Below are 18,533 nucleotides of genomic sequence, written 5' to 3' on the forward strand. Positions count from 1 at the left end.
TGACTGTGAAAAAGAAAATGGAGTCAAAGAATTATGACTAAATCAAAGTTCCCAAATGCTAATAGTAAAACTTAAAATTTGTATTCAAGTCAAATAAAGTGAAACTCAGAGTACCACTTGACCACAGAGTAAAATTCACCTCTTTTAAAAGAAGAGCTTTGATGATGAATAGTTAGAAGACTTTTAAAAACTTGTTTGGAGGCAGATCCCTTCAGTGCCAAAGCAAGTTTCCTCTTCATCTTTGTAACCTCGTACTTAGCACAGCAAAAACAGCACCTAGTAGGTACCTACTAGACGGTTGCCTAATTTGTCTCATATTTCACAGAACTGATGTGGTTAGAATTCTATCTTCCAGATTATCTTATTTAAATATATTGAAGTTTAGTTTATATTATATAACATAGCTTACCAATAATTTAAATGGAATAATTAGTCATTTACCAACTATGCAAAAAAAAAAAAAACTAGTAATAGGAAACTGAAATGTGAAGGAAATGATGAGGATTTAAAAAGGATAAAGTAAAGAATATATTCATTTTCTAGCTTTTAATAGTAAATCATTACATTTATTTATTTTAAATCATTACATTAAAATGTAAAAAAGTGCTAATTAATTCAAGGCATATGCTAGAGCTATAAGCACACATCACTGGTGTTCATCTCAACTTTTCTAATTAAATTCTATACTTACTGCTTCACGCTTCTGAAGACACTAAACATTAACAAGGACGCAGAAACCCTTGTAACTACAAACTGCTCTGCTCTACAACCTAAAAGTCTTTATGTGTGCTGGGATTGGAACTGTGGGCTTTGAGAAAATATGGAAGCAATAAATGAGTAAGAACTGTTTCCAAAGCCCTTGAGGTTAACAAAAGCTCAAGTGTTGCCTTTATGTGCAATGTGGAAAAGTCCACAGGCAAAGAGGAAACTTAAATTAAAAAGTCATACAATTAGATCACATGTGCCTTATTTCCTCTCTTCTAAGATGTACACTTTTCTGCACATTTTAATATTCCTGAATGGGAGACACATACCTTTTAAGTAATGGGCTCACAGTTTTAATTGCCAGAAATTTCCTTCTTTCTTATATTAGGTATATGAAACTATTTATTAAGGGCTCATAATGCCATAATTTAAAAAATACAATTAATCCACTATTTCCCATACTTCTTTGAACAAAAAAACCTACTGGTTTGTTTTTTTTAAAACTAACACCAAGAAACATCTTATGGAACTAACATTCCAAGAAACTTACTTTGCAAACAGTGTCTTAGTGTTTCAAAGTCTTGAGGACCTACCATTTAAAAATGAACTACCATGCCTGAAGTTCTCTAAACACTAATTTAGTAAAAATGATAGTTGAATTTGGAGAACACAAGAAAAAATATGCTGAAATAACCCCACGACCCTAATACATAAGGTAAATTTGTTTCTCCTTTAAACTGAATACAATGGGAAACCCTTAGGAAGAAGAGTCTTTAAAACACAGAAATATCAGAGTATTGTGCTACACTAATCCTCAGCAGTGACAAGAGGGCCAGAAATGCACGTAGGATTTAGATACTTTAAAAGGGTATCCTAAATTTGACTCATCTGATTTTTCTTTCTGGTAATTTCTGCCTTTCCATCAGACACAGAATCTGTGGATTAGTAAAGGAGAATTAGAGGAAAAGTCCTAAAAATTCTCCTGGTAATCCAATCCGCTTCCTTCAACCTAGTCATTACGATGATCCTAATGATAGGAAAGCTCTGGCTCCTGGGAAATTCCCCTAAAAGAGGCTGACAGGGTGGGGGCCAGCAGAGTGGAGAAGGGAGCTGTGAAACTAGTTCCTGGGGCTTTCCACTGTGAAATCCACAAGTGAGAATTTCTTGTACACTTTTGCCCTATGCATGCTTACAGAAATAAAATTCAGATTATTTAAGAAAATTTGCAGAACTTTTCTGTTTAAGAAATATAAAACAATGTCTGACTTCTATGTGGAATGGAAGATAACCACAATAATTTTCTAATCTATTATGAAACATGATTATTACCTATAACTTCATAATAAAAGGTATTAAGTCTTTCAAATAAATTATATATTAAAATAGCTTCTCTACCTAAACTAAAAGGAGATATTACCTGGAATAATTCTGAAAAGTCCTACCTTTTCTTTGCAGCTGGAAAGCATGCTAATAATGCTAAGACAAACTGATTGAACTGAGAGCGCTGGGGACCAGTCTTCTGTTAGAATGGATAAACAGATATGACCATTGCTATAAACATGAGGATGGACAGGAATATTTTCACCAGTAAACATGACCTAAGAAAGAATAAAATTCCATTAACACTCAAATATTCTGTTAAAATAAAATATTCTCCACAGAACTTATTATTTTAAAAACCATTTAAAAACCAACAAAATCAGTGCTAGAAACAAGATAAAACAATTGTTTACTCTCATCAATTCATAAAGTACTGGTTTCGCTTTATGAATGATCACATAGGGAATGGTACATATGGGGGAAAGGCCCAGATCATCTATTTTTTATTTCAACTATTTTTCACAAATTTCTTTTTAAAATTCATAAATTACCATGCATTTTCAGTCTAGTGAAAGACTACTATGTTTATAAGAATGTTTTTTCAAATTCTACTCATTGCTCTCTGCATATAGAAACCATATGAAAGTATTCAATTTGGGGACAACATGAATGCTATAATGCTATCACCTAAGGTACTACATGCAAAAGGAAATCACTGCTATATATATATACCACCTACTCCAAACTCACTTGTCCATGATGACGAGTACACCATAGTACTTATTAATCAGCAAATAACTATGTGCCTACACACACACACACACACACACACACACACACAACGGTTGAATGAGTCTCCCAATCACTTGTTTTTCTCTGCCTTTTCTTCTACTCAATTCTAAGTTTCTCATTTCTCTACCTTTCCTTGCCTCAGCACTGTTTTTTGAAAGGTAATAAATCTATTATTCCTTCCTCTGCCCTAAAAATTCATTAAGTATCTCAGTAGTAATGCTTCTTAAGTGTATCTACACTGGTGCACCTGGGTGGCTCAGTTGGTTGAGCATTCAACTCTAGATTTTGATCAGCTCATGATCCCAGGGTTGTGGGATCAAGCCCCATGTGGGGCTGTACCCCGAGTGTGAAGCCTGGTTATGATTCTCTCTCTCTGCTCCTTCTACACTCACATGTACACTCTCAAAAAAATAATAATAATAAATATATTTTTAAAACAAAAATAAACACATAACTCCATACCTTCTGAAGAATCTCTAAGTACAGCCCAAAGTAGAAGAAAGCGGAAGTCTAATATTTAAGAATGCTTATATATGTTACTTCATAAAAATTACTTATTTTGGTATAAAAATTAATCCACCAATCTTTACATTAACTTTACGCTGCAGTATGATGTACCATTTTTATTCTGGTGTTTAGTAGTAATTGCTAATTTCTGACCTGACCTTAAAAAAAAATCACCTGAAGATCTGGTTAAAAATAAAAACTCAAGAGTCCCACTTTCACAGATACTGATTCAATAGGTCTGAGGAGATTTTTATAAAGATAAAATATAAACCAGTAGTTCCCAAAAGAGACTTACAGTATCTCTCTCAGCCCTACAAACTGCTTCACCCTTGAATAAAGCAAAATCTTACTACAGAAACCTTACCTTCAGTTATGCCAGAAACAGATGCAGTATTTATTACTCTAGGCATAGCCTATTTTCCCTCTGATAGAAAGCCAGTGAAATAGTGTGGCTAGGGTAAGGTATGTCATTATTTAATATGGGATGTTATGGAAAGTTACCATAAGCTGGGTTTTTGGTTTTATTTTAAAATATCTAACAATTCTGACTTCATTACAATTTCAGAAATATTTACATTTTAACAAAGCATTCTTTCATGAGTAGGAGTCCTCTAACACTTCAAATATGCTACTAACATATGGAACTCATTGCCTGGGCTGAAGCTAATATAAGACAACAGGAGGAATTTTTTTTTTCTGAAAGGAAAAACTTAACACATTTGCATATTTTTATTTCTTTAAATTCTGGTCATGCACCCTCCATTTCCACTGAAATGGAACTTTACTAAAGTAAAGCTGAAAACTAAAAATAAGTCTCAAAGTAAGAGACACCAAGTTACTTTTCCTGCCTGATTGCAGAAGACCACCCAATCCTGGACTTTGGCACAGCTGTGTTTCAAGTGTCTCAATTTTAGCTATCAGTGCTATTACTTTTTGCTAAAAAGTGGTGCCCTGAATAAGGAAATGACTGCTTAAATGGTCTTGCAGCTCCATACTTCTTGAGTCTATCCACAATTATTTAAAATTTTATTTTTTATAAACATGTAGTTCATTATACGTATTTTATATGCCCACAACGTGTTGCAGATTTCTAGAGTGGGGGTTTACAATCTCACAGAATATGCATCTGGTTTGGGGTATTCATTCTGCCACAAAATCCCATTTGACCAGTAGGGTATTTTCAGTAAGAACACAAACAATGCCCAAGACCTTATCCCCTCGCCATGAAATATTTTTTAAGGGCTATTTTTTTTCCCAGTAAGGTCTCCTTTCTAAAAAGTCACACAGAATAGTGCTCTGAAGATGCCAAAAAATGAAGAACTGCTAAGTTATCTTCTTTGGCAAAAATTAATCAATGCATCAGCAACCATCAAGGAAAACACACAGCAAAATACAAAGGTTATCACATGTTCCGAATAGCCAACCCACAAGTCAGAAGGAAAGCAGTATTCCTCTTAGAGAAAACGGATTACAAACTAAATCACTTGGCCTGAGAGCCAAGAAGTGCCCATGAACAAGGAAATTAGGAGAGAAGAGATGAAACGCAGAAGACACCTACAGCAGAAGCAGCAGACACTGATAAGCACAAAAGAGAGCCAGAAATCAAGACAGAAAGAGCTCTGAACTTTAAGGGAACTGAAATAATACAGTTAATCAGATCTCATAAACCTTAAAAAAAAAAAAAAAAAGCTGGGGCTTTTTAATATGGCAAATGCAGCCAGCCCCCAACTCAGCAACCCAACAGGGGAATCAATAAGCTGCACAGATTAAGACAGCCCCCAGGACCTAACCTGCCAGATCAGGACTTCAGAAGCTTGCCTAAACATGGAAAGGCTGACTTTACATGCGAGAGATGAATCCCTGAAATAAAAGAAAAAACTTTTTTCCACAGCTTACTCATGTAGAAATCTGGTAAGCAGCTTCCACAGAGAGTTTTAAACTTTGCAATTCTGGTTCTTTGCATGTGATGGGGAAAGTAACTAAGACTGAATGTCTTAAAGATGATGCTCTTAACCATCCTCATTTATTTAACACAGTACAATCCAAAGGAAGAAGGGGACATTTCTGTTATTTAATTGCAGCCAAGCAGGTTCTGAATGCTTAAGAGATGAAGAGCTGTTTTCAGAATTAACAAACGTTTTGTGGGGAATCCCAAGTAACTGATAAAACTGTAACAGATTTAATAAGACAACTGAAAACAACGAATTTCTTTATTTTAAAAGCTATTTTTTAATTTACTCAAATTTAGCATATAAACAGTTAATAGCCAAAGACTGCATACACTCCCTACTGTACAAAACAAACAAAAAAAATGGAACTACAAATTTTAAAGAATAAACTGTTTCATGGAAAAGAAAGACACAATTTTAGATCTAATGCACGTGAATCACATGAGAAGTTCTGAGTCTGCATGAGAAATCAGATGTCTCTAAATTTCCAAACATCCCTATCATTAGAGTGTGCAAGAGTAGGTGTGATCTAAGAATCCGTATAATTTCGGAGGTAAGTAAGCATATTCAACCTGAAGTTTTAAGCAAGCCAACCTCTGGGTAACTTTTGGTACCAAATGTAGTGTCTTTCATAAAACTACTAATCTGAGAATGAAAGCCATGGACAGTGACAAAATATAGAATGGACATTAGTATGAAATTCACGGTACTAGCATATTAGGATTTCCAAACATCAAGCCCAATATTGAATGAGCACACAATAGTTAGGTATGACCACAAGGAAGGCATACTACTGTGTTCAGACTAATGTTCTGCAACTAATTAGAAAGTGAGAAACCTAATATAGTGTCAAACTAGGTCAAAACACATATTATAAGAATAAGTAGTACAAAACAGGCTAAAAAATATAAAAGCCAATCTATAAAATAGATACCAAGATTTCCTTAGGGACAATATAAGAAAATGTATTCTCTTATTAAAACTGTAAGTAGATGATAACACTTAATGGGCAACTACAGAAATCGAACATAAAAGCAAAGTCTGTTGTAATCAGGTATCTAATTATTAAAAATGTATGATATAGGCAGTCTAGCACAAATGGTAAATTTTCAAAAAAGTAACTGGGAATTGGAGTTTTAGCAAAGTTTTTAATTCAATGCTCCTCTTTTAGCAATTTAATATGTATTAGTGGCATCAATATTAACAGTTGTTCTGGCCTTCTGTAATTACCCTTACTATGCACTGTATAAGTATTACACAGACAAAATTCCTGGATACAATGAAACTATACTTAGGTTCCCTGGATGGTACATTCTCTCTCCTTTACAAGCTGTGTTCTTCTAGCCTACCAGTCTTCCTCTTTATCTGCCCTCTGCTTTACCCCCAAGGCTTCAATGAACAGGGTTCACTGTTCACTTTTTCCTCATCAGATGTCCTAGATGCTAGACAATTTAAGGCAATAAAAATGGTAATTTAAGACTTTGGAAAGCTTAACCACCATCACATGAAAAAGCAAGGAGAATCACACTATGAGAACACTACAAAAATAGTTTCTGGATCTCTGCAACTTAGGAGTATTGAGCAACAGAAAGAAAGGGTCCATGTTAAGGGGGCATGAATAGGAAGGGGGTAAGGATGAGGAGAAAGCGACCTGCCACCAGTGTTTCTAAAGCTTTGTAATCAAGGCAAGTGTATTTCCAGCACCACTTTTAGCATCAATATGGTTTTAGGACTAAGTATAATGTCTTCCCTATAAGAAAATACTTCCCCACTTATTTCTAAATGGCTAAAATTTCTTCAACAAAAATTAGAGTTAAAAAGTTTAAAAACAAGGTAAAACCAGGACATTTACAAGATAATACAGATGTGTTTCAGTTTTATTGCATTCAAATGGGATGTTCTGACAGAGGAAGGGGGTATAAGATCATAGATATTTGGAAGGGAGTAGAAAGGAGAAGCAGCAAAATTGCAGACACTAAACTTGAGGACTTCACAGTTTGGAAGAAGAGGTGACTATACCTCTCAATACCTTTGAGATAAATCTCCAAATCCTCCATACTGCAAGACTCTTCCTGGATAAACCCCAAAACATTCTTCCTTTTTCATCTCCTCCCACAGTCCTCCATGTATCTATACATAAAACTATATTTGCTCAAAATCTCAGAAGAGGCCATGTCTTCTCATGACTTGCTCCACTTTTGAGGTAAATTCTTCTGTGCTTTAAGTCCCAGACTGGTTTTTCTTTGCCTTCTCATCCTAATCTAAATTGGTCACTGCTTTCTCTTTTGTTCCAAAACATACAATTTATACTTCAATTTATGGTCCATCCAGTTGCCTAGGCCAAACATTGTGGAAGTCTTCCCTGATTCATTCATATTCCTCATCAATTCATGAGCAAATCCTGTTGGCTCAACCTTTAAAAAAAAGGTCCAAAATATGGAAGGCCCACCTTCCATAGCCTCCACTGCTATCCTTCTGATGCAAGCCACCATTAACTCTCACCTGGATTATTGCAATAGTTGTCTGGTCTCCCTGTCCCTTGTACACCCAACAGTCAATGTGTCACAAAATAGCCACATTTTTCCTTTTACGAAGGATCACGTCATTCCTCTGCTCAAAATATTCAAAGGTTTTTCATATTCTGAGTAAAAGTCAAAGTTCTTACAATGGGCTATAAATGTCCTACACAATCCATGATGGACCTTCCAGCCCAAATTATCTCTCATACCTATGCCCCACTCCCCCCTGCCCCCCACTTCTATACCACTCCAAGACCTGCCACATATGCTCCAGATTCAGGGCCTTTGCGTTTTTTCTTCACCTGCTCTTTCCATACTTCTTTCACATGGCTTACCCACTCACCTCTCTTAGACTTCTACTCCAGTCTTCTTTTCAGTGAAATCTTCCCTACTCGTGCATTTCCATACTTCCCTACTAAATCACTAACAGTGCAGTGTCTGTTGTAGGACATGTGATAAATACTTACAGAATGAATTAATCTGTGTCTGCCTATCCACAGACCACACCAATTATTAAAGGCAGGCCCAATACCTTTCAACTTCTGTGCTCTTTTTTATCTCTCAAGTACAGAACACAGTATTTGGCATATAATTCATGTTTAAAAACACATTAATTCAAATTCAACCAATCATTTACCTGTATCCTAGCACCGAAAAACATCTAATACAGAAAGATATTTTATTTTCTGTATGGCTGATGGTTAAGTGCACATTAGTAGAAAACAGTCATGGGAAAGCGCCTCATCTCTGCTTCCAATATTAAAAGATTTTGTTGTTGTTGTTATTGCTTCTTTTAAAGCAAATGACAGGGCCAAACACCTTGTTTAGATAGGCAGCTTTTTCACTATAGTACGAGATACATGAGAAGTTAACTACAACTAGTAGGGAAAAGAAAACATAGCGGACTATAAAGTTTATTATGGTCTTAAAGATCTAACTTACAGATACAAAAGTACAAAGCTCACAACAAACTGGTCTATTTTAGGTTTATTTTCCCAAGTTCTACTTTTGTAAGTAGTGGTAAATTCAGTACTAATTACTGCACAGGAAGATCAAAAACTAATTTTCTAGCAAGTAACCAGTGTTGCTGGGTCTCATCAAATAAAATCTATAGTGAATGAGGAATTTTACTGCCCTTGAGTGGTTCTAATCCAGGGCAATGGACCAACGGAAACTTTCAGTTATTGGAAAAACTTCAAAGTTGATAATGCACAGCAAGCAACTGACTGTTAGACCATTATTATTATTTTATAACCATCTACAATGTGATTAATAAAAACTAAAAAATAATTTTAAAGTATTACTAGACTTAGAGCAGCTCTGTCATTTTCTCAATCAAGGATACCAGAATATACAGCTTATATACATGTACACACACACACACACACCACCCAGGACTACTACTCTGCAATCAAAAAGAATGAACCCTTGCCATCTGTAACAACGTGGATGGGACTAAAGTGTACTATGGTAGGTGAAATAAGTCAGAGAAAGACATATATCATGATTTCACTCATATGTGGAATTTGAGAAACTCAACAGATGAACATAGGGGAAGGGAAGGAAAAATAACAACAGAGAGGGAAACAAACCTTAAGAGACTCTTAAATTCAGAGAACTAAGGGATGGTGGAGGAGCGCTGGGTGGGAGGATGGGCTAGGTGGGTGATGGGCACTGAGGAGGGCACTTGTTGGGATGAGCACTGCATGTTCTATGTAAGTGATGAATCACTAAGTTCTACTCCTGAAACCAGTATTACACAATATGTTAACTTGGATTATAAATAAATAAATAAATATATATATATATATATATATATATATATATATTTTATAAATTGTTGTTGAATAAAAAACATGGGCAGAATGGGGAAAAAAGAAAAAAAGGAATCCTCTTAGTCTAAAAGATTGGGAACAACTGGCCCAGAGCTTTCAAAGTTATCATTCCACATATAATCCTTCACTTTTAGAGATAATATTACTGTCTGGATAAATAGGCATTTTCTCCTTTCTAGTAATCACACCTAACTGGCAGTATGGAAAGAAGTAACTTGGGGTTTGAGCCTTGACTATCCTACAAGCTAGCTTTTAAACCATGAACAGGACATTGTACTTCTATAAACTTCAATTTCTTCACTTATGAGAATGAATCCATCTCCCCTAACCACTTCATTAGAGCTATTACAAGAGAAAATCAGAACGGAAGTTACATTAGAAAGTACGATACAAATACTGAAATGGTTAAGTTTGTACTGGAACACTAAGCTATAGAGTTTTCAGACTTGACTCCACAGAAAATAAAGAAGCATTAGAAGTTTTATGGAGGAGGACAGGGATTGTGGTGGTGGTGCTGTAGTGTGCAAACCAAAGAGGTAACTGTGCCTTCTGAGAAATCTAAAAGCACTGTGAGAGGATGGTTTGGAGTGTAAAGAACTAGAGGCTATGATGTAATAGTTCACGTGAAAGAGAAACTTGGGACTACAGCACTGACAGTAAGAGTGGACTGACTTTAAGCACTTCAAAAGGACCTGAAAAGCTACATTTAACAGTGAAGGAAAGAGTTTCAACACAAGCAGATAGATGGACAATAACCCAATGGGAAAAAAAATATATTTTTTTTATTTTCTTATTGGAAAAGATTGAGTTTGGAAGTGTTAAATTTGAGACATCCAGAGGTATTCAAGTAGCGATATCCAATGAGGGTGTGAAATTAAACCTCAGAAAGAAGAGGCTGTACACGTTTACAGAAATATTATTTTCTTTTTAAAAATTTTTTTTTACTGTTTTTATTTATTTTAGAGAGAGAGAGAGACAGCATGAACAGGGGAGGGTCAGAGAGAGAGGGAGACACAGAATCTGAAGACAGGCTCCAGGCTCTGAACTAGCTGTCAGCACAGAGCTCGACGTGGGGCTCAAACCCACGAACCATGGGATCATGACCTAAGCCGAAGTCGGACACTTAACCGACTGAGCCACCCAGGCGCCCCCAGAAATATTACTTTCCTCTGACAAAACAATCTGTGGGGTCCCAGAGTAAGCCTTCTCAAACATTCCTCTAGTCAACATTTCAGAGTTGGTGAGTCACATTCTTCCATCATATACCTTCCACAAACTTAGCTGAAGTGAAGCAGAACAGGTTGAGAGTGGAAAAAAAGATACCTGAGACAATAATGCTTTTAAGCATTAACAATCTGAAATGATGCTGATAAGCCAAAAGGCAACAAAAGGTGAAGATCATTTTCTAGAGAGAGAAGATGTTTGCTTTGGTCTTGGTTGTAGTCTACAGATGCTTTTAAAAAAAAAAAGTTTTTTATGTTTATTTATTATTGACAGAGACAGAGCATGAGTTGGGGAGGGGCAGAGAAAGAGGAGACACAGAATCCGAAGCAGGTTCCAGGCTCTGAGCTGTCAGCACAGAGCTCGATGCGGGCCTGGAACCCACAAACCATGAGATCATGACCTGAGCTGAAGTTAGACACTTAATCGACTGAGCTACCCAGGTGCCCCTATCGGTGCTTATTATAGAGGCCTAAAGGCCATTACCTTTGGCTTTATTTTTATGAAAATGATAAAAATAAGTTTCCTAATCTTAATTTTCTGCTCACATAAAAACTGCAGAACTCAAGGAGTCCATTTCCATTTAATTCTGTGCCTTAAAACAATGACCTCTTTATTTATAGCATAATACAGTAATTGGCTTCCATCTGTACCTCTACAGGGCCAAGAGCACCGTTAGGTATATTTAAAGTGGCAATGAAATATGATTTTCCTCAAAAATAACATATTTTAGCACTTCAAATTTTAGGTATTAGGGAAATTTCATTATCCAGATTACCTAGCAATATTAGACAGAGTTGGCATTAAGTCTTACCATTTTGCCACTCATTCACCCATCTTCCAAGCCAGCAGAGTGGAAGTCATCCTAGAGGCTCCTTTTCTCTAACTTCCAATCATTCATCATTCACCACAGTTAAACAGCTTTCAAAACAGTTCCTCTACCACCATTGTCATTTGTCCGAGTATTAACCCATTACCTAAACTAACTGTGTCTCAAATTATAATGTTCAGATTTAGGGCTTGTGTTTTGATGTTTAACATCTTGTAACATACTACAATATCTTACAATACTAAAAGGTTGCAAAGACAGCATGTTAATGCAAAATCAAAAAAGTACTCCTTTCAACAAAGCACTGCCTCCTAACAATTATTCTATCATCATATCTAGGAATAATTGCCTCTTGATATTCCAAAAAGCTAAATTCTCCCACAACCCCTCAGCCTAGGTTAGATTTCCAGCCTCTTTTCTGCTGACATCTATGGATAAGAAATAATGTTAAGTTTTTGGAAGTACAAAAGCAAACCCCTAATTTCAATAAAATAAAATGTTCCTAAGATCTTGATTATATTACAAGTAACATAAAGGAACAAATCTACTCAAATAATTATAATGGATTTCTTTTTTAAGTTTGTATTTAGTCAAAAGTCACTAATTTAGTATTTTGCTATAACCTAAAAACAAGTAAAATGTTAAAAAGCAAGGCAGTTACCTGAGGAGAGTCAAAAGGATATCGACTACTAAACTTAAATAGAAGTTGAAATTTTTCTCCTTCATATAAGGTACCTGGTGCACCTTCCATGTCTACAATCCACCTAGAACAGGAAAAAAACAAATAAAAAAACTTCAGATAAGAGGAATTGGAGAAAGAGAAAAGGGAACACCAAAAACTTCCTTTATGCTGAGCATCAGGCTAGGAGTATAATAGCAGCTTCATCCTGCCACTAATTGTAAAAGTAGCATTGACGCCTTCACCCTATTCCCTTCTCTGACACTCAAGGGTTATTTAACCAGACCAAAGTCAAACGACTAGCAGAGGACAGAGCCTAATTTTAACCCAGCTCTAAAACACAAAATAAAACCCAACCCAATAAAGCCTGTGCTCTTGCTATTCAAATTATGCCATCTTAGTTTTCCAAAACACTATTTCACAATGACTGAATAGATTTTATAGATAACATTTTCTCATCAGTACTCTAGAGAAGACTAAACAGGAGAAACAGAAGTTAGGCTGACATCAGTCCACTTACTCTAATGGCTATTTAAAGGCTCTATAATGCCTTTCCTTTGAGTCTCATGTTTCAGCTGTTTAATGAAACTTAGAAGAGATGTCTATGGCCTCTTTACAAGCTTACTTTGTTTCCACATATAACAGTCATGAATACAAATCTGTTTATAATTATAGTCTGCACACCTATCTCTTGCTCTTTTAATTTAGTTTTAAGTAATCTCTACAACCAACACAGACCCAGAACTTACAACCTGGAGATTAAGAGTCGTATGCACTACCAACCAAGCCAGCCAGGCACCGCTATCTTTTGCTCTTTAAAAAAAAGGGGGGTGGGGTAGGGGGAACAGGAGTAGAGCAAGGATTATGGTGGCAAAGATGATGGGGTCACACTGAGAAGCAAAAGTGAACCAATCATAAAAATGAGTTCCTAATTATATCTCTGGCCAATTCTTTTCATCTTAAATTTTTTAGGTATAAAAATTTATTACTTTAAGTACAGGGAAACAAAAGGAAGTAATATTGAGAATACAGTGTTGGGGTTCTAGTCACGATTCCATATACTATGGACTTATGAGTATGTAAAATAATAAATGTGGCTACTCTCTGAAAACAATCAGCTCATACAAGCCCTTAAGAGCATAGTTATTCATTTTCAGAATGTGTGCTGAATACTGTACATGATAAAAAATATAAGCCAAGAGCCAATATTTTATAGTGAAATTACGCAGGTCTGTCCTTTAGCAGTGTGGCCTTGAATAAACTGCTATACCTCTCTTGTTTTAACTATTTTAATTGTAAAACTCATATTAAAAACAAGTTAAAATTTCATTAAAAAAAGATATTCACCTCAAAGTGTTGGGAAGATAAATGGCATTACATATGCAACATATAACACTTTCCTGACATCAGAACCAGTACACGGTAAATTAAATATAATGCATAAACTGTATTAAAAACAAAAACCTATTCTCTTTACAAACTGGGTCCTTCCTCTCTAGCCATCTATATCTCCTTTTTTAATTCCCCCCTTCACCCCGCCCCCACATCCACTATGCACAGTGATTATTCCAAGAAAAATCAGAGGACATCCTGGTGCCCTTTCATTCTATTTAAAGGCAAATTTTAGGACATGATGTACCATAAATTTACATGTGCTCTAACCAAACACAGCTTTTAAATAATAGCTAAGCAAATATCTCATTAATCCTTCTAATACCTGGGTGAAACAGGTCAAAGAAGGCATAATTTTCAACATTGTGCAGGGTCATTTTAAATAAACTTTTTGCTAATTAAAAAAGTAATGTGGGGCGCCTGGGTGGCTCAGTCAGTCCAGTGTCCGGCTTCGGCTCAGTTCATGATCTCATGATTCCTAAGTACGAGCCCCGCATCGGGCTCTGTGCTGACAGCCAGCTCAGAGCCTGGAGCCTGCTTCAGCTTCTGTTATCTCCCTCTCTCTCTGACCCTCCCCTGTTCGCATGGTCTCTCTCAGTCTCTCAAAAATAAACAAAAAACATTTAAAAAAGAAAAAGAAAAGTAAGGTATGTTTGTTCACCATACAAAATTTAGAAAGGCATAAATAAATAAATAAAAATCACCCAAAGATAATCACTGTAGAAATTCTTGGGGTTCATTACATTCTAGTCATTTTGTAGTTTATCTAGGATATTGACATCCAGTTGTTGAATTATGTGCACACTTAAATTGTATACATTCAAATCACCAGTGTTTATGATTCCAATTATGGGCACATGCCCCATAATATGGGAGAAGCTTCAGTTCTTAACTTCCCGTGAGTAGCTGCTGTTCTAGAATTCTAATGTTTAAACAGGTATTTTTCATGCATTCATAGCTCCTACTCATCAAAGAAACAACCAACTATTTCCTTCTGAAGGAAAAACCAGCTCTGTTGGATATATTTAGGTAGGATACATACCAATATTGCCTCTCTAAGGGATTTTCACAGGTAACTATGACTACAAAACTTTTGTGTTTCATGCTGACTATAAGCTATAACTGAGGGATGCCATTTCACAGTCTTACTTTGAGAAACCATTTCCCTATTATTGATATTTACATTGTTTCCAAATTGTCCCTAGAAATAGTAATGTTGAAATGAGTATAGTTAGTTCTAAGTTAAACATTTTTTTAAAAATAAGCTCTATATGCCCACCAACATAGGGCTTGAACTCATAACCCAGAGATCAATAGTGGCATGTTCTACTGGATGAGCCAACTAGGTTAATCTTTCTATATCTCTGTTCCTTCCTTAAGACAGCATTGGAGTTTACTTCTTAGGTCAAAGGATATGATACTCTTATTTTTAAATGTCTTAATATAGGCTACCAAACTGTCTTCCAGAAAGCTCTATGTGCTTTCCTTATAATTCTTATCCCATTTAAACACCTATTTTAAGACTGAATTTTTTAAGAGTACTTTTAGATTATGGAAGATAGACAAAGTTAATAAACTTCTGTGATTCATTTACAATAAATTATTTTAAAAGAAAAACTGCCTAACAAACAAATCTGCAGGTTTATCCTGCAACAAAGACAATACTGTTTAGGTAGTTATAATTTATGGTATAAATACTTGACAATCTATATAAATGTTTCCGTTTATAAAAATGTAAAACATCCCTTTAACATTTTATAAATCATTGTGTTGTATAGTTCCCCCACCAAAAAAAATAAAGATTGAAAGAGGAAGCACTTGATTATTACCACTGAAAATGAAACCTATTCTGTTTAATTATACAGGGCAAAAAAAAAAATCACTCAATTATACAGAACAAATGCCATACACTCCATTTTCAAAATTTGTTTGATAAAAACGAAAAATCAACTGAGAATCACAAAAAGAAACGAAAGAACCTTAAATGCATGTTACTAAGTAAAAGAGATCAACCTGAAAGGCTACCTACTGTATGATTCCAACTACATGACATTCTGAGAAAGGGAAAACTACAGAGAAGTTAAGAAGATCAGTGGCTGGGGGAGGTGATGACTAGCACAGGGGATTTTTAGGCTGATGAAAATATTCTGTATGATACCATAATGATAATACAGGTCATTGTACATCTGCCCAAATCCTTAGAAACATCAAGAATGAATTATAAACTACAGACTTTGCATGATTATGATGTATCAATCATAATTCACCAATTATAACAAATATATCGGTGGGAAGATGCTGGTAACAGGGGAGACTGCATGTGTGAGAGCAGAGGATATATGAGAAATCTCTGTATCTTCTGCTCAGTTTTGAGGGAAACCTAAAATTACTCGAGAACCCAGCAATGTTTTAAAAAGACTGTTATAGAGCTGTCGATCTATACTACATTTTCAAACATCAGTATCCATCCAACCATCAAAAGATCCATTCTTCATATCCCTGTTCTTCAAAAGTTTCACTTCTGTCTTAAGTACTGACTCAAGTGTCAAAGTCAAAGGTAACCAAATAAGGATAAATATGTCCATGATTTTTTTTCCATGTTTGTTTACTTTAAGAGAGAAAGGAGGCAGGCTCTGTGCTGGCAGCGGGGTTTGATCCCACAAACTAGGAGATCATGACTTGAGCCGAAATAAAGAGTTGGACACTTAGCTGACTGAGCCATCCAGGTGCCCTAGTCCATGAGTTTTGGTCACTTTTGCTCTCTGGACGTAGAATATCACTAAGTATTTGCCCTGTGACTTGGTCTATGGTATACTTTTATCTTGTTGCCCCCTATCTCTTCTTTGGTTTTAGAGGTTTTGTTTTTTGTTTTTAAGGAGAGGGTCCATTATTTTAAATTCCTCCCCTCCTCCCCAATTTCTGAACACTTACCCTTGTCTAATAAAACTATTAAATCAAGGAGTGGTAAAAATAGACTATACAGGGTTGTGAGATCTTACGAATATACTCTTGAAAATGTTTCAAACTAATTCAAATGCTCATTTTTACGAGAGAGGACACATCTCTCTCTACTCTTCTTGGTACTGTATCTGGGAAGAGATTTAATTTCTTTACCCCCAAGGAAGGAGCTGAATTAGACTACTTCTGTGTCTTCCTTCCATTCTTCACTTTTTCATCCTCATGAAGAAGTTTCTTATCTATTAAAAGAGGTTGCTGAAGGTCTGATATTCATTTAGATACCCTTCTGTACAGGGCAATTAATGTGTTTGTGAGATCGAGACACTTCTTGACTATTATTCTCTTTAAACCTTCACATGTAGTTTTGAAAAATGTGATAAACAACCTCATGCCAAATTGCTCTAGTTGAGATGAAGATCATTCATAAACAAAGTCAGACTTAAGTTTTTAAATGCTGCCTCCTTAGCAGGAGACATTTTAAAATGTTACTAATCAGAGGCACCAGGGTGGCTCAGTCATTTAAGTATCTGACTTCGGCCCAGGTCAGGATCTCACAGTTTGTGAGTTTGAGCCCTGTGTTGGGCTCTGTGCTGACAGCTCAGAGCCCAGGCCTGATTCTAATTCTGTGTCTTGTGCTATCCCTCTGCCCCTACCCTGTTTGCACTCTCTCTCTCAAAAGTAAAAATAAACACTAAAAAAAAATACTAGTCAAATATATGGTTTTCAAAAAGAAAGGGTTACAAATCATATATTATACATAATGTATGTGATACTATTATAAAAAACAAAACTGTATACATAAATGCATAGAATAAGATCTATTCATTTGCCTCTTGATGGAAGAGTGGAATGAAATATGAAAATTCTACATTAAAAAAATAAGTATATATTCATACATTACACTAATAATAAAAGAAACACATAATGCTTCAAAAATTAACTACCAGGGTACCTGGGTGGCTTAGTAGGTTAAGCATCTGACTTCGGCTCAGGCTCAGGTCATGATCTCACAGTTCATGAGTTTAAGCCCCACATCAGACGGTCAGCCCACTTCACATCCTCTGTCCCCTTCTCTCTTTGCTCCTCCCTGGCTTGTGTGCATGCATGCTCTCTTTCTCTCTCAAAAGTAAATAAACATTAAATAATTAAAATAATAATAACAAATTAACTACTTACTGTGTAATTGAATTTTGAACACTCTTTTCATTTAACGTCATTCCAGGAGGTGGGTCATTTTGCAAAGCCAACAGTTCTTTCTGCAGTCGTTTCTAGAAAAGAATATCAAAAATAATTTGTACTTTAAAAAAATGATAATAGGATGAAGGGCCTGAATGTGAGACAGGAAACTAACAAAACCCTCGAGGAGAAAGCAGGAAACAACCTCCTTGACCTCAACCGCAGCAATTTCCTACTCAACACATCCCCAAAGGCAAGGGAATCAAGAGCAAAAATGAACTATTGGGAAGTCATCAAGATAAAAAGCTTCTGCACGGCAAATGAATCAATAAATCTAATAGGCAACTGACAGAATGGGAAAAGGTAATTACAAATGACTTATCGAATAAAGGGCTAGTATCCAAAGTGTATAAGGAACTCACCAAACTCCACATCTGAAAAACAAATAATCCAGTGATAAAATTAGGGCAGAAGACATGAACAGACACTTCTCCAAAGAGGACATCCAGATGGTCAACAGACACAAGAAACAATGCTCAGCGTCATTCATCATCAGGAAAATACAAATCAAAACCACACTGAGATACCACTTAATGCCAGAGTGGCTAAAACGAACAAATCAAGAGACTCTAGATGCTGGCGAGGATGTGG

General features: G+C 35.8%; 1 protein-coding gene across 2 annotated transcripts in view; it reads right to left on the reverse strand.

Annotated features, from left to right (window-relative positions):
* UBE2W (ubiquitin conjugating enzyme E2 W) overlaps window positions 1-18,533 on the reverse strand; it is a 71,422-nt gene that overhangs the window by 14,751 nt on the left and 38,138 nt on the right. For both annotated transcript variants that reach the window (XM_029923413.1, XM_029923414.1), the window contains exons 2-4: window positions 17,883-17,974; window positions 12,339-12,441; window positions 2,148-2,303 (exon numbers count right to left, since the gene is read on the reverse strand). In XM_029923413.1, coding sequence (XP_029779273.1) covers window positions 2,148-2,303; window positions 12,339-12,441; window positions 17,883-17,974 — 351 coding nt within the window. The remainder of the gene's footprint in view (window positions 1-2,147; window positions 2,304-12,338; window positions 12,442-17,882; window positions 17,975-18,533) is intronic.

The sequence above is a fragment of the Suricata suricatta genome, chromosome 15 (assembly GCF_006229205.1).
Source record: "Suricata suricatta isolate VVHF042 chromosome 15, meerkat_22Aug2017_6uvM2_HiC, whole genome shotgun sequence".
Lineage (NCBI taxonomy): Eukaryota > Metazoa > Chordata > Mammalia > Carnivora > Herpestidae > Suricata > Suricata suricatta.